General features: G+C 36.9%; 1 protein-coding gene across 1 annotated transcript; it reads right to left on the bottom strand.

Moving 5' to 3' along the window:
- Positions 1–258: 258 nt before the first annotated feature.
- Positions 259–27661, bottom strand: SLC15A4 (solute carrier family 15 (oligopeptide transporter), member 4; the record flags this gene model as incomplete). The annotated part of the gene is made up of 8 exons (XM_010294665.1): positions 259–723; positions 4055–4213; positions 9404–9559; positions 13358–13526; positions 16704–16781; positions 17815–17983; positions 18858–19153; positions 27305–27661. Coding segments are annotated over 8 exons (1533 nt in total), but the record flags the coding sequence as incomplete, so codon positions are not given.
- Positions 27662–27665: the final 4 nt, after the last annotated feature.

Here is a 27665-nt window from a genome sequence, read left to right as displayed (position 1 = left end):
TGTCCGTATATAAATATTGCAAAATGTATATATATATTGCTAATCTGCAATTTAATTTGTCCCTGTTTCTCCCCCAAAAATGACTCACAGGATTGAAAATTTATTCTTGTAACCACTACTTGAGGTTTCTGTAAAATTTCTTCTTTCCTGTGTCCTCAATGTAGACTTGAGACTGTTGAGTGTTTCTCTAGATCCACTGTTCTTCACTAGGCAGAGTTTTTCAGTCAGGAACAATCCATGCCACAGGTGACTCGTTATACTCAATTTCCAAGTGCAAGTGTCCCAACTTTCAAGAGTTAAGTAAACATCTCATGATTAACAAAGAGCAACTTGAATGCCTAGAGTTAATACACTTCCAAGATTTGTTTGTCCTCTGCCAGGACTTAGTGCAAGAAATGAGCCCCCCAACATAAGGCACTTACCTACATTACACAAGAGGGGGCAGGGGTGAGAACTCTTGTAACATGCAAGTTCAGTACGAGTCTCACTAGAGAAAACATAAGATCTCGCAGACTCAGGGTGCACTGCCACTTCATTGTGTGCTGCTGTAATAAAGTCTCCTCTGTAACAGGTATCAGATCCTCCCATTGGCAGCCACTTCATTAATCTTTGATTTTTGATGATCATATTTCACAGAAACAATAAGGAAAAGCAAGAGGGTTGCTCCTTGGATCGCAGCCAGCAAAAAAAAATAATAATTTAATTGGCAGCCATTAATATTACCTAGAAGGAATTGGGGAGGGGAAAAAAAAAAAAAGTCAATCCCTTCAAAGCTTAATTAGTGAAGACTTTTCTGCAAAACATGGGCAAAACCAAACCAAATTACACTTCCATCTGACAGTGTAGTTTCATTTTTAATTATCCAGAGCAAGAGATGGAACTTCTGAGGAAGATGTGCACAGTACAAGGATTGCTTTCTTTTGTGCTTCAATACTTTAAATACCAAGTAATGTCGCTGAAGGAGCTGATATGCTGTTACTGCATGATTTCTTTCTTACAAAAAGAACTGGAACCTCCTCCTACCACTGTAAGAACTTTCTGCAAACAAAGACTATATACATATAGCAGTGGGCATGCTTCATGAGAGTCAAACAATTTTAAAAGGCTAATAATCTTCCTTTCTTTCCCCTCCGCCCCCTTTTGTTTTTAAGTCTGGTTTCTTATGCTGCACAATGCTTTGCTGACTTCAGATAAAACAGCTAAAAACTTCAATATGTATTTTCATCTAGAATTTACTTTCTTTGTAATGTAAGCAATAGAGATCACTTAGCAGTTTTTGAGGAGACAACTCATTTCAAAAGCAAAAAAAGAAAACATCCCTGTGCTGTGGCCACTTAATGGAATTGAAAAAGAAATTTCTAAAAATAAAGCCCTGGACTGTAAACTGTTCAGAAAACAGCTGCCAGTGAAATGCAGCAAAGCTACATTCATACAGGCTAGTAACTTAAAGACTTTACCAGCTTGACTTGGTATGCTTTTAAGGAGCCTGGAGAATACAGTGAAGTGATAAGACCTTAGTCAAGGAAAAAAAAAGTCTGTTATGTTTTACAGCTAACTGAAACAGGTGAAAGTATGATTTTTTTCGTACTATATATACACTAGAGAGTCCTCTCCAGCAGCCTTTTCACCCCTGCTTAATGCTATATCATCTCTCTGCATCTGAAGGCCTGTACCTCCCTTCTCTGCTAAGTCAAAGATAAAATAAAAAGAATCAAAAAATGAATGCTATTAAGGAAAAAGTTTGGCAACTCTGCAGATAAAAAGAAAGCAATTACTGAGATTTTCTCTCAGCCTTCTTCTGGAACAAAGTTCAGAATTCATGAAACCATACCTGGTTTCTTTTTGGGTCAATTCACCTTTGACACTCCCTCAAAGTTGTTATAAATTAGTGATTTGTTAATGTTAAATTAAGGAAGCTTATTGCTAAAACATTATTCTTCTATGAAGAAACGTGCACTAACTGTTGCCATACTTCCAAGAACAATATATTGTGGCTCATTTCCAACACGCCACATGAGCCGCAGCCAACTGGACCATTATGATTATCAAAAAGGTTAGAGAGAGTAAAAAAATAGTGAAGTATACATTGATCCTAACAAGCTGTTCATGCAGCATGCCTATAAATGTTCAGATTAAATTACTTTAATTACTGAAACTTAAGATTCAATTAAATTAACTTATAAAAAATGTAATAAAATAAAACAGAGTCTTTCCTTGCCATTTAAAATACAATGTACATGTGAATCTCCATTTCAAGAGCAGGCATGTTTAGAAAGTAGTAATTATCCTTTATGAGATAGGATATTAAACCCATGAAATCTCAGTTTTTGTCAGAGAAATAACAGTCATCCATTTCAATAGCAGCAATCACCACTGAAGTGCCAGCGGAGAGTAAACTTTCTCAGTGGATTTTGGAGCCAGTCAGTTACCTCAAATGATATCACAAGTTAGCATAAATAGCAGAAACTGCGTGCATGTGCTTATAGTTATTATGCAGCATCTAATGAAAAATTCAGAAGTCATTCATTCATAAAGATTCCTCCTTACAATTCCTACCCTGGAAGGCCTAAGTAAATTTTAGATGTGAATTTGATAACTTTCAATAATGTTATACCAAATGAAAGCTGAGGTCTGTTAACAGCAGAGGAGGAAGTCCCATTGATTCCGGATATGAACAGCTAAAACAGTAGCTACTATAAAAGCTACGAATCAAAATCATCCACCGCGTGTTTCAACCTTAAGCCAGACGTATAGCTGCTGCGAAGGCTCAATAGTATATCAAGTCTTTGGACTAAGGTAGAAACACCCAGTTCTGACAGCTGTCTAAAGGACAAATCACTGAGCTAAGTAGCTTATTCAAAACAGATGACCAATGAGTTATGAAAGGTAACATCTTTCCATTCTAGTCAATTCTGGGTACATTTAGTACAACCTAAATATTTAACGAGAATATTAGCCACTGTCTTCTCTTTGGCTGCTTCAGATAACAAAGGCAAGAGGCTCAAAAAAACCCATCAAATATCACACACATTAATTTGTATGAAATTATTACCGTCCTGAGCCCTTATCAACTGAGTTACATCTATATAGAATTGCAGAAGATGATGCTCTTCTAATTTTGAAATTGACTGGGGAAAAAAAAGTCTCAATGTGATTAAATTTTCATTTGGTGAAGGCACTTCCATAAAGTTACTTGTCATCTTTGGCAGTTTTTAAAGAGCCACCTATAAAACAAAAATTACAACCTGTGGTATATGTACTGTTCCAGACTACGTTACTTTTTGGTAGGATGCAAGTCAAGTGTAAATGGCAAATTCTCTCATACCAAATTTAAAGTAAGTTTAGGCTGCACTTTTAAGCCATATATACATAGTAGGTCTAGCATACGTTTTAAGAATTTTTCATGCTCCTTCTGTTGGAACAAATTAGCCCATTGATGGTATGATTTTCTAAAATTCCCGATGTGCCACCTACTGGTGCCAATAATTATTTTTACCTTCAACTGGCAATACAGAGCAGATGATACGTTGGACTTTTTTAAAAGTATAAATAGCTAGGAGACAGAAATGCAAAATTAACCCATGGTAATTTCCACGATGTCTCTTGAAACTAGGAAGCTGAATAATCAGTAAGAGAGAGCTGGGTACATTTTACTCCCCATGCCCCCAGAAAGTAATTTCAGTACTTTATACCAAATATATTCTTCTTCCACACATAATATAAATATTTTTTTGCTCAAATACAAAAATCGTAAGTAATTTCTAGTGATGAAATGCAGTAACAGCTGAGCAGGTAGTTGACAGGCCTTACAGAGGCAAAATACTACATGCATGTTTCCCACGCTTTCATGAGGACAATGTACCATTTTGCATAGTCACATTATTTCATACTTAAATGCCAGGTGAAACTTTGTCTTTAACAGAACAGTAGAAAAACTCATATTTTTAAAATAACAACTGTGCTAAGACTCAACAGTTCCACATGCTTGATGCTTAACTGCTTCTGAAGGAAGCCTTCTACTTCATAGGCTATGAATATGCTGAAAATAACTTACCAAAATCTGTGTGATTACTCATCCAGCCAATTTCTTTAATAGACACCAGTGCCAACAATCCAGAGCCAACAAATGATCCAATCCCCGAAAAGAAAAAAAACAGCCCCATAATAGCACTCTGCATAGATTTGGGAGCAGCTGAATATGCAAATTCTAGACCTGTATGAAAAGATTTTAAAAAATTGCTATTGGAAGGTCTAAGAAACAGTAGTAGTTCATTCCAGTTTAGAGTTACAGATGTATACTACTTCTGGTATGTTAAAGACCTAAAACTAGCCTTGGATTTCAGGAGACAGGGAATTGAGGTAGTGAATCCCTATCAGTTCTCAGTTCCCTCTAATTGCTTTATGAACCCTGTTAAAGGTCATCAATGTATCAACCCATTAAATGGACAACATTTGAGACACACACTTTGATCTTATTAATATTACATGTGTAAAACCAAGAAATCTGAGGCAGCATATTCATTTTTCTGTCTAAAATTATCCTAAAAGAATTCATTACACTAACTCTAAGCTGGCAAGTTCCATGTTCCCCATTTCACTTCTTTCTGTATTACCTGTCTGTTGTGCAGTTTTTACAAAGCACATGGCGTTCCCTGCTGAGAACAAAGTACCAGGAATTGAAGGTCACTCTTGCATTGACCACCAAGAACACTTATTTTTCACAGACTCAGTGTCTGTATCTCTGAATGTGCAGACAGAGAAATTAATTATAGCTGGAAAGGCAGTAATTAGATTTAATTTAATTTTGATCTAGAATTCTCCAAGCTCGTTGCTTTGTGGTCTATTCTTTTTAAAACTTGTAGAAATGGGATTTAATCTTTAAGCTATCCTTACTCAATTTTCAACCAATAAAACCAAGAAAACATACCAGTGATGTCACTTTGAAAATCTGTGCTACTGAATTTTAGTACCAACAGAACACACGGGGTTCAGCTCTACCTTGCAAAGACTAATGCCTATGATTAACTCTCCTTTTTAGAATAATACCCCTGTCAAAGATCAAATGGGATTATTCACAAGAGACAGTCAAATACATTCTTTGCTGAGCTTTTTCTCTGACAAGCGAAATGCTTGTTTCAAAACAGTCTGCTTCATACTGAAAATTAATGCTACCTCATCTAACATTTGTCTTGGCAAAGACAGCATTATAGATCTGAAAATGGCACAAATCTTATGTGTTGCATAATAAAGGTATGCTTTATTTTCACCATTACTGGTATTTGACTTATGCGACTCCAGAGAAGAGAGTTTACTAGAAATACACTGGCATTTCTTTTCAAGAAAAGGCTTAACACTACAAGCCAGACAGGTCAATTTGCTGTTGTGAGGGAGCAACTTTGTTCTTGTAAGAGAAACAGGACTATATGTTCTCACTGATCTAACAGCATTCTGCACTGCCACCTGAGAAATCACCCAACACACAGCTGCTCTTTTCCTTCGCAAAGCACATCAGAATGGGCCAACAGCAACCTGTCTGTGATTCTAGAAGGGAACTGAAACATTCTTTGTGCAACTGGCTTTGTGGATTCCTGTAAATTCAAACCATAATGAGAGAATCGCTACAGAGGTGGAGAGACATCTGCAAGCGGGGTTGGGCATTATATTTATTTTGAGAATTAAAAACTCAAATTTTTTTTCTAGGCTTTGCCACTAATATAACAATTCAGATTTTTCAAGGAGTATTTATCTAACCAATTGCACTTAAAGAAAAAAGTAAACTACTCTTGGGATACAGTAGCTTGTTTTTTAACCTCTTGTTATCATAGCTGCCACAAGTCTCCAGAGTTATCAGTCACATTTTAGTCACCAGGCTTTTGTACATTCTGTACGAGTTAAGCTCAAGTATATCACATGAAAGGATCTGGCCCATTTCTTTTCTCGTTCATTTTACAAATGTACTGGATGCAAGTGTTACTGCTGGAAAAAGATCTTAAGACTCAGAATGAAAAAACAAAATGGGTATAACACTATATATGCACTTTTTGCAACAAAATAAGGCACGTTTCTAAACTTGAATAATGTTTCCAGCAACCCTAGTATTTAATCTGGCATAAAGAATATAAAATCTTTTCTTTCCCTTCAGAGATATTTTTGCCTGCTGGCAACCATTGATAACGATTTCATGCTACCTCAAACAAGCAGTTTTGAAATTAAACCCTCGAGTTGGTGTTGTCATGTGAGATTATGATTCCCAGTTAAATAAGGGTGCTTTAAGCGGATTGACAGAATAATACAAAAGATTAATGCAATGTGTGTCATCTTTTTAAAGGTACCTCAAGTGTAACTAATGTGGCTTAATAAGATGATGCTTAGTTTTACCATAAACAAAAAAAGAAATGTATGTTTCTGCTCTTATGACATTTAGTCCCTTTTAATTCACAATAACATTTCCAAATCACCATAGTTTTGTAACCATTAACATTTTGCTTATTTTAAATCTGAGTTTCATAGCACAACAGATGCCTTTATCAACTTTTAATATCAAATTGGTAAAGTATACTCTATTTCTTGAAAGACCTCTTAAAGATACTAAGAATTCAGTTTAGATAACAATCAGAAGGCAGCAAAAAAAGCTTTGCAAAACAAATCAAATCAAAGTGTAATACACAAAGCAGTTAAGATCTGCATGGAATTTCTGTTTCAAAGAAAGAGAAGCATTTGCATTTTTCCTAACATTGACCAACAGTTTTTGAAGTTATAAAGCTGTTGGTACAGACCTAGCAAGTGCAGAACAGCAGGGTATTCACATAAGAGTAGTGTAAGCCCTAAAGACCTTACTTCTCACAAAGAAGTCCACTAAAGCAGTTGAAAAAAACATCAGTTTGGAGTTCAGCAAACAAAATGCATCAAGTCCTTGCCCTTTTCACAAGCTGCAGATAGGTTTGTTATTTTCTCCTTGTGAACACCTATAAACTAGTAAGTGCCTGACACAGAAACAAGAATGTGTAAGAGGGAAGAAATTAATTTATTTTTGCAGAAACATGTGCATTTCTGGTAAGTTGTCTGTTTATCTGAGTTCAGATTTAATTGGCACAATGCCTAAAGTTGTAACTAAAGGTAACTCACTCATTTTACTCTTTCGACAAAAATGCTAAATACAGCCTTAGTTTTAATAAGTAACTCAATTAAGCAAGACTTCCATCTTCAGGTTTTATGTGTTAGGATTTGGGACGGCTACTGTTCACACATAATGAAAGGTACTGTAATACAGGACAGCAATGACTATGCAGATATGTCCTCTAGCAAAGGATAAATATTGATTGCACTGCTAAAGCATACTTTTCATTTAAGAATTTAAAGTGTTTAGCATCCTGGGTTTTAGTGTGCTTTAAAGATAACAAACTTCCCCACACCTTACTAGTGGTTGATTGAAGTGAATTAATTCAAGGACTTGCCTATACATCACTGGGGAGGGGGTGAGCAGGGTGAAAACCATGGGAGGAGCCAGGAATGGGACACTTATCAAGTATCAGACGATGACCTCAGACCTTCAGCCATCCGACACTTAGCAGCGCATCTACAATTCTGACTGCTGCAGTACAAAAAGTGATGAACTAGGATTTCAGTGGGTGCAATCCAGTAGGACCTTATGTCCAAATCTTCTGTTTACTGTCACAAGACTTTGTGCTAGGTGCAGGTTTCCAGGTGCATGCATAGACCTAACTGTTGGAGGACACTCCCAACAACCACCTGGCATGAAGCATCAACCTACCATCCACCAGGAAAGAAAGAGTACACTAGCGATGCATTTGAATGCATATCACAAAACTACAAATACACACAAGACAAAGCCATATCTAAAAAGAATTCTTCCAACATGCTAAATAACTAAGGTAGAGTTTAATATGTGATGTATATGTCTAATTCTTCCAGTCACATAAAATCCAAGGTGAGACAGCTGGAAGAAAAGCTTAGAACAAATGAGCAGATAGAAGGGAGAGAGGGGGAAAAAAAAAAAAAAAAAAAATCAAACCCCACATGTTGTTCTACTTGCCAAGCAATCAAACCACCTTGTTTTATTTCCTAACTGTGATAACAGTAGAATACATGTAACCAGAAACACGATGGAGTAGAAGTTCTCTGTTCCACTAAGAGGGGAACAAATGGGCCGTGTGACAGCTGGGGCTACTGCCAGCAAGATCTTACAGAATTAGAGAATCTCATTTTAACCCACTGTGCTTGCCCAGTGTGAGGAATGAAAGTAACCTCCTACAGAGGAAATGAAACCAGGAAGTTCTGTCATAAGGAATTGAAGAAAAAGAGCTATAGGTAATGCCAGTTTGAGTGGATGATCTTCAACGTTCAGTATTCTGAAACAGTATTTCAACACATTAATAAGTAACCATAGTTAAGCAAATACTAAATGATTTTTAAATCAAGTCACTTGGAGGAGTTCCAATATGTTACACCAGGTAGCCCTACAATTCTATCTAAGTAGCATCAGAATATCTACTTCTACAATCATGAAAGGTTTCTGTTACTGGTAACTAAGCGTTGCTCCCAAGCACTGGATATGTAAACACTGTGCTAAGAGATTCACAATAGCATTTCACTTGTTTAATCATAGCAAACCAGTGTTAGGCATACCACAGTGCCAACAGATACATCGCCTGTGCTTTCCTCCTGCTAATAAGCCCTGCAGGTATATGAAACAGACCAGAAAATAAAATTTGATAGTCCTATTCACCCTCTCCTCCGACTTCACTTTCAGCTTAAAAATCAACATGATCACACAGCTGTCCACTACATCACACAGAAAAGCATTAAGAAGTTTAAGATCTCTTGCATTTGTTCAAGAAAGGCAAGATTTGAACAATGTTTCAGTTTACCTAGCATCACACTGAAGTACTAAAACAACTATAGAAAAACTGATCTATAAATGAAGCCAGATAAAACAGTATAAAAACAAGCAACTTCATTATTAATGTTCACCAAAGAACTAGTTTAGAAAAAAATTACAGAGCACAAATTGTATTTGCAACACAAAGGAAGATTCAGAGGAAACAATATTACATTAAAACTATTCTTTAAAATACAATATTGAAAGTGTATTGTTTTCCATTAAGGTTTGCAAATATCCAATGCTAACTGGAAGACACGCAAATATTTTAAATGTTGCTGTGCTTGAAATTCAGTCTTGAAATCATGTTCTTATATAGCAGGTTTTTAAATGTGAAAGACAATTGTGTGCTTTGCCACTTCTATCAAGTTATATTGTATCATATTGTATTTGGGAACATTAGAGCTTATTTATAATGATTTGAGAAGTAAATATTTATTTTCAAAGAATCCATCATTTATGATAAGATACGAAATCAGATCTAAAACACACGAAGACTCTTACCTGCTATACTTGCAAATATTTCACTGAATCCAATCAGCACATATTGAGGAATCTGCCACCATATTGGCAAATCTGCAGCATGGTATGTAACATTTCCAATTGTCTGATTAATTGTTTTAACCTTTACAATTTTCAGTCTGTTGCTTTCCAGAATTCCTACATGGAGATGGGGGAAGAAAAGATTGACCTAAGATGCAAACACTGTTTTCTTCATATTAAAAATTAAATTAGGATTCAGTCCTGCACTGCAATTACAATTTATCAACAGGAGTATGTATTTCCTTATTTCCTAACACACAGCATTTCAGACTATTGCTATTTTTATTTCAAGGCATACAGTAGTTCTGCCATAGAATTAGTGATGTTGGCTGAAGCTGACAGCAGTTTTCATGCAAACAAGCACAAGCAATTTCTAATGCACAATATAGTATCTGTTCTCCTATTTCTTCCCAAATCTGTGAATACAAACCTTGAGGGGGCCAATCAAATCACCCTCTCTCTGCTAAGTGACAGTGTTCCAAGGGAAATGACTAATCTTTGCCAAAACCACCTCATGCCATGACATGCAGTTTCTTAGTAGTCCTAAGAAAGAGACCTAAGCTGGGAAGAAAGCATGAGGAAAGCTCCCTGTAGTCCCTATTTATAGTCTGTAGGTGAAGCCATAACTAAAAAAGAAGTTCTAGAAATCATATGCTTAAGGATAACCTTGTATTTCATCACTGTAGTTTTCAACTCTGAAAACCAGACTGAGGGAGCACAAATTAACAAATGACTTACAAAGTACATTGAAAAGAATCACAGAATCATTAAGGTTGGAAAACACCTTCAAGATCATCAAGTCCAACCATCAACCCAACACCACCATGCCCCCTAAGCCATGTCCTGAAGCGCCATGTCCACACGTTTTTTGAACACTTCCAGTGATGGTGACTCCACCACCTTCCTGGCAGCCTGTGCCAATGCTTGACCACTGTCTCGGTAAAGAAATTTTTCCTAATATCCAATCTAAACCTCCCCCGGCACAACTTGAGGTCATTTCCTCTTGTCCTATCACTAGTTACTTGGGAGAAGAGACCAACACCCACCTCGCCACAACCCCCTTTCAGGTAGTTGTAGAGAGCGATAAGGTCTCCCCTCAGCCTCCTCTTCTCCAGACTGAACAACCCCAGTTCCCTCAGCTGCTCCTCATAAGACTTGTGCTCCAGCCCCCTCAGCAGCTTCGTTGCCCTTCTCTGGACACACTCCAGCATCTCAACATCCTTCCTGTCGTCAGTCTAATGGAAAGCTGTATTTGTATAACCCATGTTTATTTATTCAGAGCAGTTAAGAATCTATTCAAGCACAAAATCTCATAACAGCTCTACAGGCTAACCTTCTGAAACAGAGTTGTAGAGGGAAAACAGGTTAGAATTACTCAAGTTAATATAAATGCTACGTTGAGGCCCCAAAATGGAGTTTTTTCCTTAATAACATCTGGTTTTGAGGTAAAGACTGTTCTAAACTTAGTAACTCTTAGCGCCAGGCCACCACATTTTCTCTACCTTCCTCACTCTTTTTAGGTGACCACTTACCCATCTTACTTTTAAGTATGTTTTTTAGCTCTTCAGTCACCTCAGTGCCCTCTCAACTATGAGGAGTTGATAAAATAAAGCTGTGTTTCTTGAGGTTTTGGGTTTAATATAGCTGACAAACATTTTAGAGTAGAACTTAAAAGGTAAACAAAGTAGTCAGCTAAGAACTCAGACATAATTTCATTTCATACACATTCAGCACAAAATTACTGTACCTCAAAACATCTAGTGATCCTTAACTGTTTGATACTCTTCACAACATAAGGAGATTTAGGAGGCATTTAGCCATGTAGGAGTGTAACTACAATATACCAAACTTTGCTGTAATTTTTTTTTCCAAAGCTGAGTAATTCAGAATCTAAAATCTATTGATTATTTCTTAGACTTTGATAAACAAGCTTCAAGTTTAATCTTACAGTTTTAGTAGTTAAAAGAATCTTAAGTTTTCTATAATTGTTTAAACTCTATAAATAAAGTAGATTTTCCAGTTCAATAACCTTAAATACTGCTGCTCAGAATTTATGATAAAATGCATGAAGCACAGCAGATGTTCATTAAATCTAATCAGTTGTATTCGCACAGTTTATAAGATATTTAAAATAATCTAAACAATCTAATAGGCAGCCTAAATAGCATCCAGAACTAATGCCAGTTAGATAAGTAAGTTAAAGTGGAAATATGGCACAAACAGATCATTGAAGATACTTCCAAGATTGCAAGTTAAGATATTAACATCTTTATACGTTTAAGATTTAAATCAGTATCTCTCTATAAGGCAAAAATGGTTGGAAGTAATGTTGTATTTTAAGAATATTAAAATATAGCTTCAGTAAATACAATTTAATGAGAAACTAAAAATTTTATGAAACACATAAACCAACAGAAGTTTCCGCCTCCCGAAATAAATGGAGTTTCCTATGCCCCAAATTTGTCTCAACTGAATCTCTTAAATTCATGTTATGATGAGTGGATGTTAAGTTTCTCCAAAAGGTTAAACTTTCCAACCAGACTGCAGATAACCACACAAAGAATTCACCTTCTCAGTTTCTACTGTGGGAGGGTTAGGGGAGGATCAAACCAGAAAAATCATGCATTACATTTGTAAGTGAATAGAAAACAAGAAGGCATTTGAATTTTTAAGAATTCTGCTATATGAAATCATTCCTCAGCTCAGCTATCATAGCTTGGTATGCTTTTTTTCCACATCTATGTGAGCCAGCAGATTCTTTTTAAAGAGCTGACATTTGCCTGTTTTACATCATCTTCTTTTGCTGGTAGCAGTGTCCTAAGTAACATGGAATAAGAGAATTCCTATTTTAAGTTTAAATGACTTTGCTTTAAGAACTTTACTTGCCCACATACAAAGTGACCTTGGCCTAATAAGGCAATTACCTCTCTCATTGAGAAAAATTTTAATAGCTGTATAAAGTGTCCCTCTCTCTAAAATATAGGAGATTACAAGTGCTGAAATTAATTTATTTAATGCTATAATGCTTTATCAATATGTTCATTACAGTGATACTAAGTGAAGGCTATAGGTTCTGTGAAGCATTGCTCAGAGATGTTCAGTTCCACATCAGCAGTGCTTAACAACTTTAAATCATCTCAAAAGCAGCTGATTTATGGTTTAAACAGAGTTGCTATCTTTTTCCTTTCATGCTATAGCTAAGCTATTTTACAGTACAGTAATTCCCAAACATTAGGGAACATTAAGGTAGGGGAAAAAAACCCCCAAAGTGGGATGAAACTCGTGTTCATCCATAACCCAACTATATTATTTCAGATAAAGGGAAGGGATTTTAGGTAAAATTTCACTTTTTTAATACTTGGAAGACAGACTATATGAAAGAACATACTTCTTAACCAATTTGTTTTTCAGGGTAAACGAATTCTCACCTTCAAGAAAAATTGTTAATAAATCAGACAACATGGACATCCACAATACCATAATCTTTATTTTAGGAGGCCTAACAGCCTTATATCCAAACGCTGGAAGCTTTATTCAGGCAACCCAAACGCTGATCATGAAGCTAAGGTACGTGCTGAGAAAATATGGTCAGAAAACAAATACGTCTCCTTTACCAAGCATATTAGAAAGTAACACTGTAGGTGAAAACTTTAACTGTCAAGCTGATTTTAAAAGGTATACTCAAAGTCTACTTCAGGCAGGAAAAGTGGTCCAAATGTTCAAAAGAGTTTACTAAGTTTTTGGATAAAATCTTTCATGGTGGGAAATGCATCCATGCAGTTGCATTCTAGATATCCCATGAAAAAGACTGCTGAATAATCATGAATTAGAAACTCACGAAGGTTTTTTTAAAAATGCTGTTGCAACTTGCTGAATAAATAACCATGTAAGTAGATCTCAAAGTTGTTTTCTTACCTGCAGCAAATGCAGAACACATTACAAAGAACATTCCAACTGCAATCCTCTTCAGTGAGGATGGGAGCAAGCCATTCCTCTTTAAAATGGGGTCCACCAATTTATCTTTTAAGGGTATTAGAATCAGAATAAGCACTGCATCAAACATAGTCAACCAGGCTGCTGGAAACTGAAAGGATAGATGACTTAAGTTATCAATTTCATGCTTAAGGGTTGATTTTTGCTATTACTTTACAAAGGAAAAAATATTTTTCATGAAACACCAAGATCCAAAATAAACGACAGTGCACTAATAGACACTGTGAAAAGAAATATAAGAGTGTGTAAAAACTGAGGAAAACACTCAGCTATTCAGGTTTTCATTTAATTTGACAGTTCATAATTATGTTAGCTCAGAAGCACAAGTGATTCCTCACCATAGTAACTCCAACAGTTTTGCATATTCTCACTTTCAAGATGCATCTCCAGCTGTGCTGAGGTTGGGTTTTGGGTTTTTTTGGAGGGGATGGAGGGCAGCACAAAGGAGCTTTCTCCTGGGACTGAACAACATCAACTGTTCAGAGCAAAAAGGTTCCTTTCACAAAAAAGTAATACTGCACATAGTTTCAAGGAAAATGAGGAATAAGAAATTACTGGGCAGATGAAGAAAGCACTCTAAGAAAACAAAATGTAAAACTCAGCAAAGATGTTTTGCAAAGGAATTTTTACAAGATTTCTAAGTTTCAGAGCGCTCATCTTTTAGATCTTTACTCTGAATTAGTTTTTGTTAAAACAAAAGTTAACTAATTAAAACTATTTGAATACCTTTTGAAAGATGAGATGGCCATTAGCATTATTGCAACATCTGGGTGTTCCTGCATACATGCTGGAATATGTTTAATGGAAAAATCACTATCCTTTGGGAGCTTCTCTGCCGTTAAGATTTTTTTAGTCATATAACATCTGACTGAGGAATGATTGATTGTGCCACTCAAATCTAGTAAACAAAATTGTGCAGATTATTTAAATACACCCCAAGATACATTTTTAAAAAGCTGACTCAAAGTCAGTATTAATGGCACACGAGTCAGGAAGTGATTTAATGCAATTAAATAGTCCCTACTATTTTGCTTCCAGTGACATACTCTAATCTGGCACAATTAAACTTTTTTGTACTTCAGTCATGAGAAACATTTAATAGCCAGGTTCTGTAGTTCTTCTATTATTAGGCTTATAACTTTCAGAAATATGCCACACAACAGTAGAAACAGAGTTTTACAAATGTAATACAAAATTCAATTAAAATTAAATTACACTTGTCAAATAAACAGAGAGTATGCTTTCTCATTTGCAAGATTCAGTAATTGACAACAAGATTCCCACCTGTATGAATGGGACAAGCTTAATAACATTTAGCATCTGTTCTGAGCTAACAAACCAAGCCAGTACATGAAGATTTATATAACTGTTCTGGTTTGAGGATATTTTTTAAAATTGCATTTAGAACAGTGTGATACTGTACATCACACCGGCTCTTTGATCCAAAATACAAGCACTGCTTGATATATGTGTTTCTGATGCAGATTCAGTTTTTGATACTAAACTGTTTCTGTGTGTGGAAACTCAAGGTTAGAATAGATTAATATCTTTCTAGAGATTATCCAGGATGATCAAGGGGCCTATGACAATCTACATCTATGGCCACAGTAAGAGATGAAGAGAACCAGATTCCATCAAGGCTACAAATCTTAACCACTGCATGTATCTCAAAAACCCAAGTCCTCAGCCTCTAACAGTGTGGGCATGCACCTCTCATTGCACGAGAACCTTGTTTCACTGATTGGTTGTAATCACTCTAGTATGGCTGAGATGATGATGAACTGCAAAAACGTGAACCCTTAGTTCTTCATAATGAAAGCAGGAGTTTACACTCTCACAGGAGTTTGCACCAAGAGCACCAAGTTGTTCACTGACACCAAGCTGTGCCCGTATTTGGCTTTGTCAAAATCTCCAACTAGCATTAGCGTATGTACGTGGCACATTTTTAGCACTCTCTGCATGCAGACATGTTGTAACAACAGTCATTAAAAATACTATTGCTGTCTTGCTCTGCATTGCAGTTGTCATTGCAGTTCTCCAAAGAACCCAGGCAAATGCTTTCTGGTTCATAATTTGCCAACCCTGAGAAGTCATGATGATGATGGTAAAACTGAATTGATCCTAACCTCTCCTTAACATTTCCCAGGCATTTCAAGATCATGAATTTGAAAATGGAATAATAAGGTGCTTTGGCTGTATGAAAATATTCAGCAGTTTGATACATACATTGCTTAGCAATTTTTACCTACTTTGAAAAATGCACAGTGAATTCTGCTGAGCTAGTCAAATTCTTGCATATTTTGAAATATTTAGCAAAACTGTAAAACTGTCAATTTCCCTCCTTCTCCAATTCACCTTTTCGTTTGCTTCAAATATCACACCAGCATTAACTTGTGTAACAGTTAATGTACAAAGTCTGATTTGTGTAATTAGTCAAGGATTTAGGAATTTTTTGTCATTGCTGAATTTGGTAAGAAAGAAGAGAAATACCAAATGCTGCTGGCACTACTGTATTTCATACAATCACTCACATGGCTGTTGTTTTTTTTTTTTTTTTAAATGTATGCTTTTCCATTTTCTGCTCTATCAGGAGCCTGCAAATTAAAAGGGCATACACATATTTCACGCTTCTCTCATCGAGAAGAAACATGTCTTAATTAGTATTGGGCAGAGGTTCCTAGAAGAGCTTAAGGAAAAGCAGACCTGTACTAACACTTTTTGTTTTTATTTCTCAGTACCTTTTCTGCAATTACATGATGCCAGCGTTTCTTGAAAAATATTGATTGAACAACTTCCTTCAGTATGCTAAACTGATTCAAGGTAAAGTGAATACTGATTAAGCAGTATGAAGTTACAAATGTATCTCAGATTCCAAATTTGCAAATACTAATGTTTCAGTTAAGTATGGGTATTCCTACTGAGTTTGTAGGAATGCTTCTGTACTACTTACAACTTTAAAAAACTTAGGGCATACAGATTTATAAGTTTTCTTTAAAGATCATACTTTGTCCACTGAAGGATAAAGACACTCTTAATTAAAGCAGTGAAAATAACCTGAAGACATTCAAAACAGGATGGTGTGAACTCCATATACCAGGAGATATGCCAAAATCTCTGTATTATGTGTCATGCTTCTAAATGTCTAATGCCTGTGGCCATTGATTCCCTTTAGCCACTACCTTAACTTTCTGGAATTTTTGTACAATACTTACCTATTTTGCATCTCAACTAAAGAAAACATACTTTTCACTTGTTTTGCCCTACTTACCGTATGAATAGAGTTGGTGTCATTTGATATTTCAGGAATTTTCAGATGGAGACTTTGCAATACATATGTTGTCTGCATCTAGCATTAGGAAAGATGAGTTGAGATTACTTGGACAAGGAGTACCGAGAGCAAGATACTTTTACATTTTTAATAATTATTATATCAAAGTGCTAATATAGCAAAACAAAAAGAATTATTGTTTAAAAAAGCTTGCAATGTTCCAACCCCTGCATTTAATTTTACTAAAAGTACAAAGAATGATTCATGTGACTTCAAAAACAATTTCTGCATTTTTTCCCCCAAACATATTTGCTTTCCTAATTCATCTCACTAAGACAGAAGAACCAGAAAGGAATGAATTAAAATGGAATCTAGACCACTTACCTTGACCTATCTGAATCAACTGCAAGACGAAACACAGTGCAATATTTAAGATATATTAATTTGTACAACTGTTAGTTTTAACTATCCATTTAATGATTTTATTTTCTTTTTATTATTACATCAAAATATTATTTGAAAGTATTCTTAGTAGACATTTTTCATGTCTCAACTTCAGGATAAGTTTCATATTTATGAAAGAACCTCCAGAAAAATATGAAATTACATACTTTGGCATACTGGCAAGCTAATACAGCTTTCCACAACGATTTTATCTAGCAAGTAAAAAAACTCAGAAGAAGCTACCATCATGCAGTACTATTTTTTGCTATCATAGTATTATTTAAGTGATTTTTAACCTGAGGTGTGAGAAAGAAAAGTAGTTAACATTATTGAGCACATGGGTATTAAACAAGCCAGTCAATACCAGAGTTCTGAAAAATCCTCTTCAATATTCACCTTCTCTAGAATAAAAGCTACTGAATGCTAACTGTAAGTAAACCTTATAGAACACTTCCCCCTAAAAAGCTTTTGTGTGTTTCCTTCAGGCAACTGCTCTGGGGGGTAATATTCAGAGAGGAGTTAGATTTATAACACAGCCTCAGAACTGCAACTTGAAGCTAGTGCCTTGAGACCTTTCAAATGTAGTTGGGACAAGAGGAAGTTAGGGTTCTTACATTAGAAATTATGTTTTTTAGACATGTAAAATAAATCAAGCGGAACTACTCACTTGAAAATACACTGTCCAGTAAGGTATTAAAGCCAAGAAGACAGGGATAATCTTTACGAGAGCTTTCACATCTTCTACTTTATCTTCTCTGAATGGGCCCCCACGAGACAGCTTGGCCATCTCAAAAAGGCTTTGCTTGCGAGGTTGCTGAAGTACTCCCTGGTCTTCGCTTTTGAAAAGGATTTGAAACATTTAGTTAAACAACAACAAAAACAGATTTAACTGGCAATCTTGCAGCACTTCTTTTCATTATAAAAAGCTCATCCATTTCCAAAATAAGTTACTCTTAACAGCAAAACAACTAGGCCAGAATTGGATCATCAGCAGGTGAAAGCACAAGCTGAAAAATGCCATTATAAAGATGTTCTTATTTCCCATCCTCCCCCCTACCATGCATAAATAACTGGCACTGCAATATGCAGAACTTAAGAAACAGTGTTACAAAATATAGGTTATTCTAATTCATTGAATTGTTTTGCAATCTGAATACGTGAAAAACCATTGCAGAGGAGGCACCCAACATCTCTTATCATCAGCGACTGAATTCAGCCACCAGTATTCCATGAGCATATCTCTTGAGAGAAGAGTAACCACTTGGAAAGCAAAACGCCAGTATACCTTTTGGCTGCCCATCAAGCCACTTAAAACATGAAATGCAGATGATAGTGTTTTTCAAATCAGAAGGCATCCCGTAAACATATCTATGCAGAGAAGAAAGTTAACTAATGCTTAAAACTAGCATACTTAGGTTACGTTACACTTCTTAGAAACTCTGAAGTGGCCAGACATAGTGTGCAACTGCAAACAGCAGACTTGATCTTGCAGCATGGACATCCAGTGATCTCAAGATGTGCCTCTCTCATCCCAGAAATCCCAGAAAATATCTCCAGGACTCAAATTTTCCAGTCCCAGTACTCAAAGCAAAACTCCATATTCTAGTGTATTCTCTAGTGTGATTTATGGCCAGCTAGTATGAACTAACAAGTTCCAACTCTTAGGCTGATTAACTGAATTCAGACTACACAAAAGAGCTCATTACAAACCTATTAGCTGAACGTTCCACGTGTCTCTTCCTTGAGCAACAAGAATATGCGAGAATTTTAAACATGTCTGTGAAGGCACTACCATCAGGTGGTTTTGTGATGAAGAAACTCTGACCACATAAGAAAACCATGAATGAAATCCCAATGCAAACTGTTGGGATACTATATCCAATAACAAAGCTCACATTCTGTTGAATGTATGCAATGCCTCCCAGAGAGAGAATAGCTCCCAAATTAATACTCCAATAAAACCAATTAAAAAATCTTCTTGTGGCTTCTGGACCCCGATCTTTGACCTGGAAAAGATTAAAAACAAGTCATTCAATTTCTGAAGAAAATGAAGCCTGTTTATTAGAATTCAATCAAGTTCAATGCACTGAAGAGTTTAGGTTTAATTTAGAGTCATACTGAAATGATGTCAGTGTTTGGACTTAGCATGATATTTGATGAAATGACACCTTACTGAGCTACCCCATTACATCAGTGACCTTCTAGAAGTTCAGCATAGGGATAAAAAAAGACATACAATACTAAACTACATAGCTTCCCCATAGAGGCTGTTATTATTTCTACTGCACTGTCTCTCATTTGGTCATTTCTCTAGACGAAGCTCACTCAGATTAGTGTCTCATAGTCCACACAGAAGTTGAAAAACTATTTTTTTAATTAAAAAAAGTTAAGCTACCTAAAAATTCATGTATTAGTAGTATCCAACAATTGCTTCTTATAACTGTATACAGAGAACACTTAACCATATTCCATTTTCTAAGCCTCAAACAACTACCTGGTAATTAAAGCACAAATTTAAATTTTAACACAGTCCTAATGCCTCTCATTAGAGCATAAATTGAAGACTTGCCATTCTGACCTTTAAAAAAAAAATTAAATTTGGGTTGCCTGAGGTGTCACAAGGTCCCAGTAAACATTTATCCCTCTATTAAGTCAGCACTGTTCATACTGCTATTTTTCTGCTTAAAGCTCTCAGTGTCTCTCCAGTGAAAATAAAGATATCCCTGGTTTACAGAATTATCCTCTATAGTTTTCACCATCACTTTTTATTCTGTATGGCCTACTATAAGCCACCCCATGTTTTGTAATTAAGTCACGGGAACCTAGCATCACTTATAACATGTGATGTAAGAGAAATTATGCAAGTTAAAATTTGAAATACATTAAAAAGGTCACCTGGTCTGTAGAAGAATCCATAATACCACATTTGACACATTTGTTTTATGACTGAGAGGCTGTTAACAGTCACTAGCAAGTCAGTGCCATGTGCCAGTCTTGCCAGTTGTTTTTGATTTCTAATTGCAAGTTTCCCTTCCTTATTTGCCTGATCTTCAAAAGATCTGTGTTTAGGTTGCAATTTGAAAAGCAAACTATGTCTTGAAATATGTTTTTAACATTGTTGGTTCTGATTTACAGTTTCAAGTTTGTCAGTGCTGCACAAACCCAGCTGTATCATTTAACCAAGCCTAACAAAATAAACATTAAGGCATCTATTCCTATGTATAGTTAATAGCATTGTTAGGCATTCAGGTAGGTCTGTTAGCCTGTCAAATACAATCTCAGAGCCTAAACCCTGGAAAGGGAGAACTTCTTGTTTCAACTTGGTACTCAGTTCCTAATTTAACAGTCATCACCTGCAGTAGTGTATGAAAACACTGCAGTAGTGTATTCTAAACCCCAAATGTCAGCAGGATATTAGCAAACAATTACATCATAAACACAGTGTTCCAACTGATGTAAAGAGTTGGCAAGCTATTTTATGAGGTTTCCATTTCTTCGTCATAAAGTCTCAGTTCTCTTACACTTTCTGCAAGGAAGATGACTTCCCTTCTTCCTCTTAAAAATGACCTTGCTCACACCTATGCAAAGAAAAGCTAGGAGATGAAAGCAAACTTCGATAAAGGGAAGAACAAGGCAAGTACAGCATTATGCTTCTGTCAAGTATTATCCCAACCTCCAACCATTAGCTCCTGAGAAACTTCCTGAACGAAGGATGGCTTCTATCTACTTAATAAATGCAGCAGATCTCCTCTCCATGAACTTGTCCAGCCTACCTCTGAACCCAGGTCAGGTGTAAGAATCCACAGTATCCCATGGCAAAGAGCTCCCCAGCTAATTACACAGTGGGAAGAACCACCTCCGTTTGTCTGTTTTGAACCTGCCCTGTACAAGCCTCACTCATTTTACCTAGTTCCAGGGAACAACAGAAGACAGCTGAGCTTTATCCCATTGCTGGGCCACTTCTGCCTCTCTCCCCCTGACCATTATTTCCACACACCACCACTGTCACATCTTCCTTCTAGCTGCCTTTTCAAAGATAGGAAGTTGTAGACTATTTCATGATTCCTTGCATGGAAACTACTGACCATGACTGTGGCCCTTCCCTGAAACTTCCTTCCCCATCTCCAGTATCCTTTTTGAAACTTTTGAAAGTATATATACACACTAAAAATCACAGTCTGAAAATCACAGCCATGTCTGAAATGCCACTACAACATTTTATTGATGAACATTAATAACTTAATAAAAAAATCACACAAAACTAGCTGGTGGAATACCTTGTCAAAGTGGAAGAACTATGAAAATATCTTTCTACAACCAGAAAACATGGTAGAATTAAATGGCAATCCTTGTAGTTCCTTTTAAACATATCGGCTGCCCAAAGTATTAGCTATATTACATTTACAGCAGGCTCTCAAAGTTTCCTGCTGCTGGCTATTACTTGAGCTGTATGATTGTACAAAATAGATTGGTTTATTCTAGTCATAAGTAGATGCTACATTTTAATAAGGGACCACGAAAATCATGTTTATTTTATTTTAATTTTATCAAGGACAAGTATTTTTCACAAAACTGCAGGAAATTCTCCTTCTCTCCCTTATGCTTCCATTATTTTCAATCACCCAAGCAGAAAGAAAAGTCTATCCCTCCCTCTGCTCAATTTCATCTCTGTTCAAATAGCAGCACTCTCCTTGTGGTACCAGCACCACCAACTTCATTATATTCTTAACATTCTATCAGCAACTGCAGCAGGAAAATGATGCACGTAAGTGGCACAAGTATGGCGTGGGTCCTGGATCGAATCTGTCCTGTGGGCTAAGGGTTCCACATCCCTGCACTGAAAGTTAAAATAAGTACATTTAAAAGATTTTGTCCCCATCACAACAAAACAGCTGAAAAAACAGTAGTAGTGCCTAAAAGATATGAAAAATGTCACCTTAGGTTTACCATGTTTTACTCAAACTCCTTACATGAAGTAAATGCAACAGTATCAGCAAAATGCCATGGCTAGAGTGCAAGGCTTCCTATGACTGAGCAAAATTGCTGTAGTAAAACTGTTTTAAAGATGCCCTGACTCGAATGAACATTAGCAAGTATCTAATACACACAATTTATTTGCTCTAGGTAACACATTGTTTTGCAAATGAGCTCAGATTCAGACATTTTCCACAGAATACACCAGTGTTGGACAGCTGTCACTTATTTAGATCAACTCCCACTGCATAATATCCAGTACTGAGCCTCCAGTTCACTGTTCTGCATTCTTCAAACCTTTCACACCTTTTTTCCCTACTAAATGGGATAGCATATCATTCTCCATAAACACTAAGGAACAATCCAGTAGTGCTTCTATTTCAATAAAAATACAGAATGGCCTCCTGCACTGTACAAGGAGCATCCCAATTGCCCTAAATATTCCTCTTTTAAACCGTATGTACTCCAAAAAATTTTAATTAAAAAAAACCACAACAAAAAACAAACCACCCCCACCCCCCCAACAAAAAACCCACACCAAAAAAAACCCACCAACAAAGAAATTAAGGAAATGAGCAACTCTAAGCATTCTGACCACAGCTGCTTTGTCGGTCACTGGCCACATGTCAGTGCTGCTGCTTTCAGGTAGGGCTCTAAAGAGGAAATGAAATAATCTTGCTACTTTCAAGACATCTAACATAACTTTTGCAAAAGAAAATCTAACCTAACACTTGATTTTTCTATAGTCCAAAAGGTGTTTTTCTTGATATATCTGATAACTATACTTTACAAACAGTTAATCCAAATGCAGAAAGAAAGCAGTGACATCCTGAGTTTTATAACTGGGACCTACACGGCACTGGATTTCAAAATCAAATGAATAGCTCTCAAAGTAAAAATTTCTAATACAAAACACTTATATCAGACTGATTACGGTCAGCTGACATGTAATTACGGCCACAGTTTTAATGATAAAGGATCCTGAATGCCTGGAACACTTAGTTATGGGAACTGTGTAATCATTACGTTATTCACAGCCACTTCCAGCAGAGGACACATCAGCTGTGTAACTCTACACTGCAATACTCCAAACTCATTTAGGATATAAGGTTAACATCTCACAATCAGATCAAAAGTTTAAACACAACTAAAACAAAGAGAGAAAGAGTAACTAGATCTTTAGTTACGACACCTGATGCAAAGTCATTAAAAATATCTGATGGGCAGCAACTTCCACAGCTCAGCTGTCCTTAAGGTTAATACTTAGACCTCATTCAAACTTAAAAGAAAAGATGATCACTTGCTGAATTATCCCTCCCCTGGACTTTTCAACACCAACACCTTTCTTGGGAGCTGATTCAAGTACTAACCAAAGCAGTTTGTACAGCTTGAAATAAAAAAAATACTACACAGCTCAAATATTAAGATTCTATTAGACAGATTCCCCTGACTTTTATGTAAAGAGCCAGTAATCTATACAAGCATCATTGCTTCTCCATAGTTTCTGCGTTTAGATGCTTTGATTTGCCACAAAATAATTTCCTAGCTCTCTACAGTTAGGCCAGTTTCAAAGAAACGGCTATCCACAGGATTTCTTATTTTTGCTGCAGCTAGTGCCCATCTCGTGCCTACCATGCCATTGTGACGTCTGATTTCTGACATCATCTACTAATGATCTCAAGTATTTTCTAAACCCCAACATTTCACAGTTTCAGTATGTCACAATCTTCCCTCTCTCCCTCCTCACATCACGACAGATCCAAAGCTATGACCTCCTGCTTTAACTCACGTAAAAGGAAAAAGATTATTTAGAAGTTACCTACATTACCAGTTTTAGTTTGTTCCTGCAATCGACTGACAGTCACAAGTGACAAATGTAACAAAACCCACCAAACTTACCCCAGCCAACTATGTGAACAGTCATACAACTGAGCAAGGATGAAAACATAGAAGCTTGCCCTTGCCCTTAGCCTACAAAAGAAAGAGCAATGACAGCAGTTTTCCGTAGTCAAATTTATTCTTACAGAATTCTGACCTTCTAACCCATCGCTACAGACACCAGTTATTCTTTTAGAGCATCTGGAGAGAGCTCAGTAACAGAGCTACACAGTAGTACTTAGTTGCTACATAATTTCAAATTTTTATACTAAAATTTGGCCAATCCACACTTCAAGTCTGCTTCTTCTCACTAGTGTCATACCTATTCTGTTTCTGTCGGAAACAGAAACAAATTAGTACTGCCCACGTGAATGCCACAACTTCAGTTTTCAAACTGTTATCTGCAGAGTCTTAGACATCCAGTCTCCTAAGAAGTTCAATAAGGACAACAAAAAAAAAGTAATTTGCAGTTAGTGACCTTCAATTCTTTATATATGGTCCCCCATCCTTCCCCAAAGGCTGGAAAAATCTAAGTTCTACAAATAAATAAAAAAATAAAAGGTTGAAAAATCACTCTAAAGCCATCTTTACACCAGCAATTTCCAATAGTGTCCTGCCTCTGGCAATGCTACTGTAACAACAATAGTTTTAGCAAAGCTAGAAGATTTTTGGCAGGATTTTTTATAGACTGATAGTTTTAATGACTATGATGGCAATTCAGAAAGAAGATACCACTGTGGGTTAAAACTACCATCTCTAACCACCGTAACCGCAAAACAGATTAATCTATAATTAGAACAATGATTATAGCTGACACTACATCAGTAGTCTACTACTAACGTTGGCTTCCATGTTGAAGTTAAACCAGCTTTCACAATAATGAGGGATAGTCATATTGTTTCCTAACTACAGAAAGTCACAAACTGCTACATAGAACAGGAAGCAACCATAAAACGCTCACTCTTAAAAGGGGAACTGGAAAGTGCCAGGTTACACAGATCACATGATTTATAAACACTATTCTGGGAACCAGCAGTTCAGATTTAGACCTGTACAACGGATCAATCTGCAACTTCTAGAAAAACGGCCCTTATTTATAAACCCAGTTAAATAAAGCTGGTCTATACCTAGTTTGCAGTAACTGGTTTTTTTGCTAAACTGACTGGCATATGTTACTCTACACTAAGTCTACCTAGTTACTGGTAACAGCCCTTTTAAAAGCATCCATTTAACAGAAATTAAGAAACAGCATCTTCTTAACTTCAGAGGAAAATAAATTTTGGAATTTCCAATTTTCCACGAAGTGGTTCTTTTCTTCTAAATAAAAAAAATCCTCATTGTATTTGGGTTCTCCACACACATTATAGAACATCCATTAAAACTGAAAAATTTACATGGTAATTTTTAAGAGATCTACAATGAAATGTAATTAACAATATCTGATAGGTGGTTCATGTCAGCTGGAGTACATGATATACAATTCATATTTTCCTTTGTTTGGTATTTAAAGGAAAGAGGACAAATCTTATCAGCATGCGTCCAGCCAAAACATGTTTGCATAGTATTCTAGCCTCCCAAGAATGTGACTCCACGAGACAGACTTTATTCTCAGCAATACATATCCATCTACCCAGCAGTTTGCTATGTTCCTATGCAGGGAGAAGGCACCCAAGAGGGACAAAAACTGCACAACAAGGTAAGTGGTATGCTGTAATATATTTAACAATAGATAAGCCAGAAAAAGAGAGAAGAGGAAAAATTCAGTCCTCAGCAGACCTCTACTGGTTATTACGAGCCAGAAAGGAGTATTTCTTTCACTTCACCCTACATAAATCACTGTGAATTATCTGCAAACCTAGCCAAAAACTGCTTTCCGTGAAATCCTGGGGGAAAGCCTTTAAAAAAATCCAGCTACAACAGCTACAATTCCATTGGCAATGGTTCTTCTTTTTCTCTGTTCCTGCCATTATTTATCTCTTACATGTAATGTTCATAAAGTGTTCTGGGGATAAGCAGTCAGTTTTGAAAAACACCTTACAAGATAAAGTCACATTAAAGCTATTTCACTTGATGGGCTCATACTGGCTTAAACAGAACCAATACACTGGGGACACACAATCCTAGGCTATAATAATGTTTTACATTTATATACTGCCTTTCACCCAGAACTCCAGAATTCATAATATATGAAATGACAAAGAATGACAAATGTAAACTGCACAGCAGAGAACAGAGGTATATTTGGCAAAGATATTGTGGTAGATCCTACCTCTCACAAAGAATTTAATGGCATTTCTGCTACCCGCACTAACCAGAACTCAATGGACCAGTAAACAGACATGCAACTGGATCAGAGGCATTTTCTTTGTTTTGTCATCAAGAACAGTTTGGTTACAAAAGCTGCTCAGTATCTAAGCATCTGAAATTTTCAATTTGTAAAGCTGAAATTATACTCCAATTCAATATCCACAGTCAGCATACTACCTTAGCGTAAGATTGTAAAAAAAGACATGCAACGGTGCATTCTAGTTGATACTGAACTATAATCTGTCTCTCAAATATTTTCTGTAAAGCCACTTGGTTCTGCAGTGATGATCCAATGGATGACATCACTGAACTGGATCAGAGTAAGGTCATTTGACAGGACATGTCCTTATGAGAACAGCCCAGGTAATATGTTTACCATGTTGAGAGCACCTTCCCACTCGTCATCTGGCATAACATTAGCCTGCACAAAAATATCACTCAAGGGCACAGTGCAGTACACAGAGAATACCTAAAGCATAAAAAACTACTTGTTCTCTATCCTTCATTTATCACAGGATGGTAAAGGCCTCTGACTACTGCCCTAGAAGGCCCGTGCTGCCTTTGTCAAAGCTAAAAAGTATAGCAGATATTTTACCTGATGAGGTCAAATTAAATGGGTACAAACTCCACAATGAAGGATACTTAACAATCCACTTAGTGGCCATTAAGTATTCAGCCCAACTCCTCAAGATGGTGATGGTTTAGCCAAATCAGGTACCACACCTAAGGCAGGGCTACCAGGAAACCAAGGGTCCTAAGAGATCAGACACCACAGACACCAAAATTGTATCAAACAGAGTAAAACATAACAGCTTGCATTACACAGGGAACAAAGCTGGATGATCTGATTTCCTCTGAGACTTAACACCTACAGAGATGTGAATCAGTAGGTGCACTGTCCATCCCACCAAAGCAAGCCCCTCCACATGACTGACAGCCATCCCCTGGTTCAGATCGGCACCGACAAACGATTTGGCAGCTGCCAAATGATACTTGACCTGGTCTGCCCCAAAAGGGGTGATGTTAGCCTTGACCGACCCGACGCCCAGCCCCACGAGGACCAGTCCGACGAAGGTGGCGGTGGCACAGTAGCGGGTGGCTCCCACCTGGGAGCAAGGCGCCATGGTGGCATTGGCTGCTGGAGAGGAGCAGTTCTCTACAGGGAACAAGGGGATGTCCCCGCAGAGGCCCTGGCGGGTGTGCGGTGCGGCGATGACAGGGAAGGCCAGCATACCCAGCAGGTAGAGCGCCATGCTGAGCAGGATGGTGCCAAACTTGCCCAGGAGGGCATCAGCCAACCAGCCACCGAAAGGTGACACCAGGTAGGTGATGCCCATGAAGAGCAGCAGGGCCTGGCTA

This window comes from Phaethon lepturus, unplaced genomic scaffold (assembly GCF_000687285.1).
Source record: "Phaethon lepturus isolate BGI_N335 unplaced genomic scaffold, ASM68728v1 scaffold54169, whole genome shotgun sequence".
In the NCBI taxonomy this organism is placed as follows: domain Eukaryota; kingdom Metazoa; phylum Chordata; class Aves; order Phaethontiformes; family Phaethontidae; genus Phaethon; species Phaethon lepturus.
Note: the sequence above shows the minus strand (reverse complement) of the source record. Positions and strands in the feature narration are given on the sequence as shown.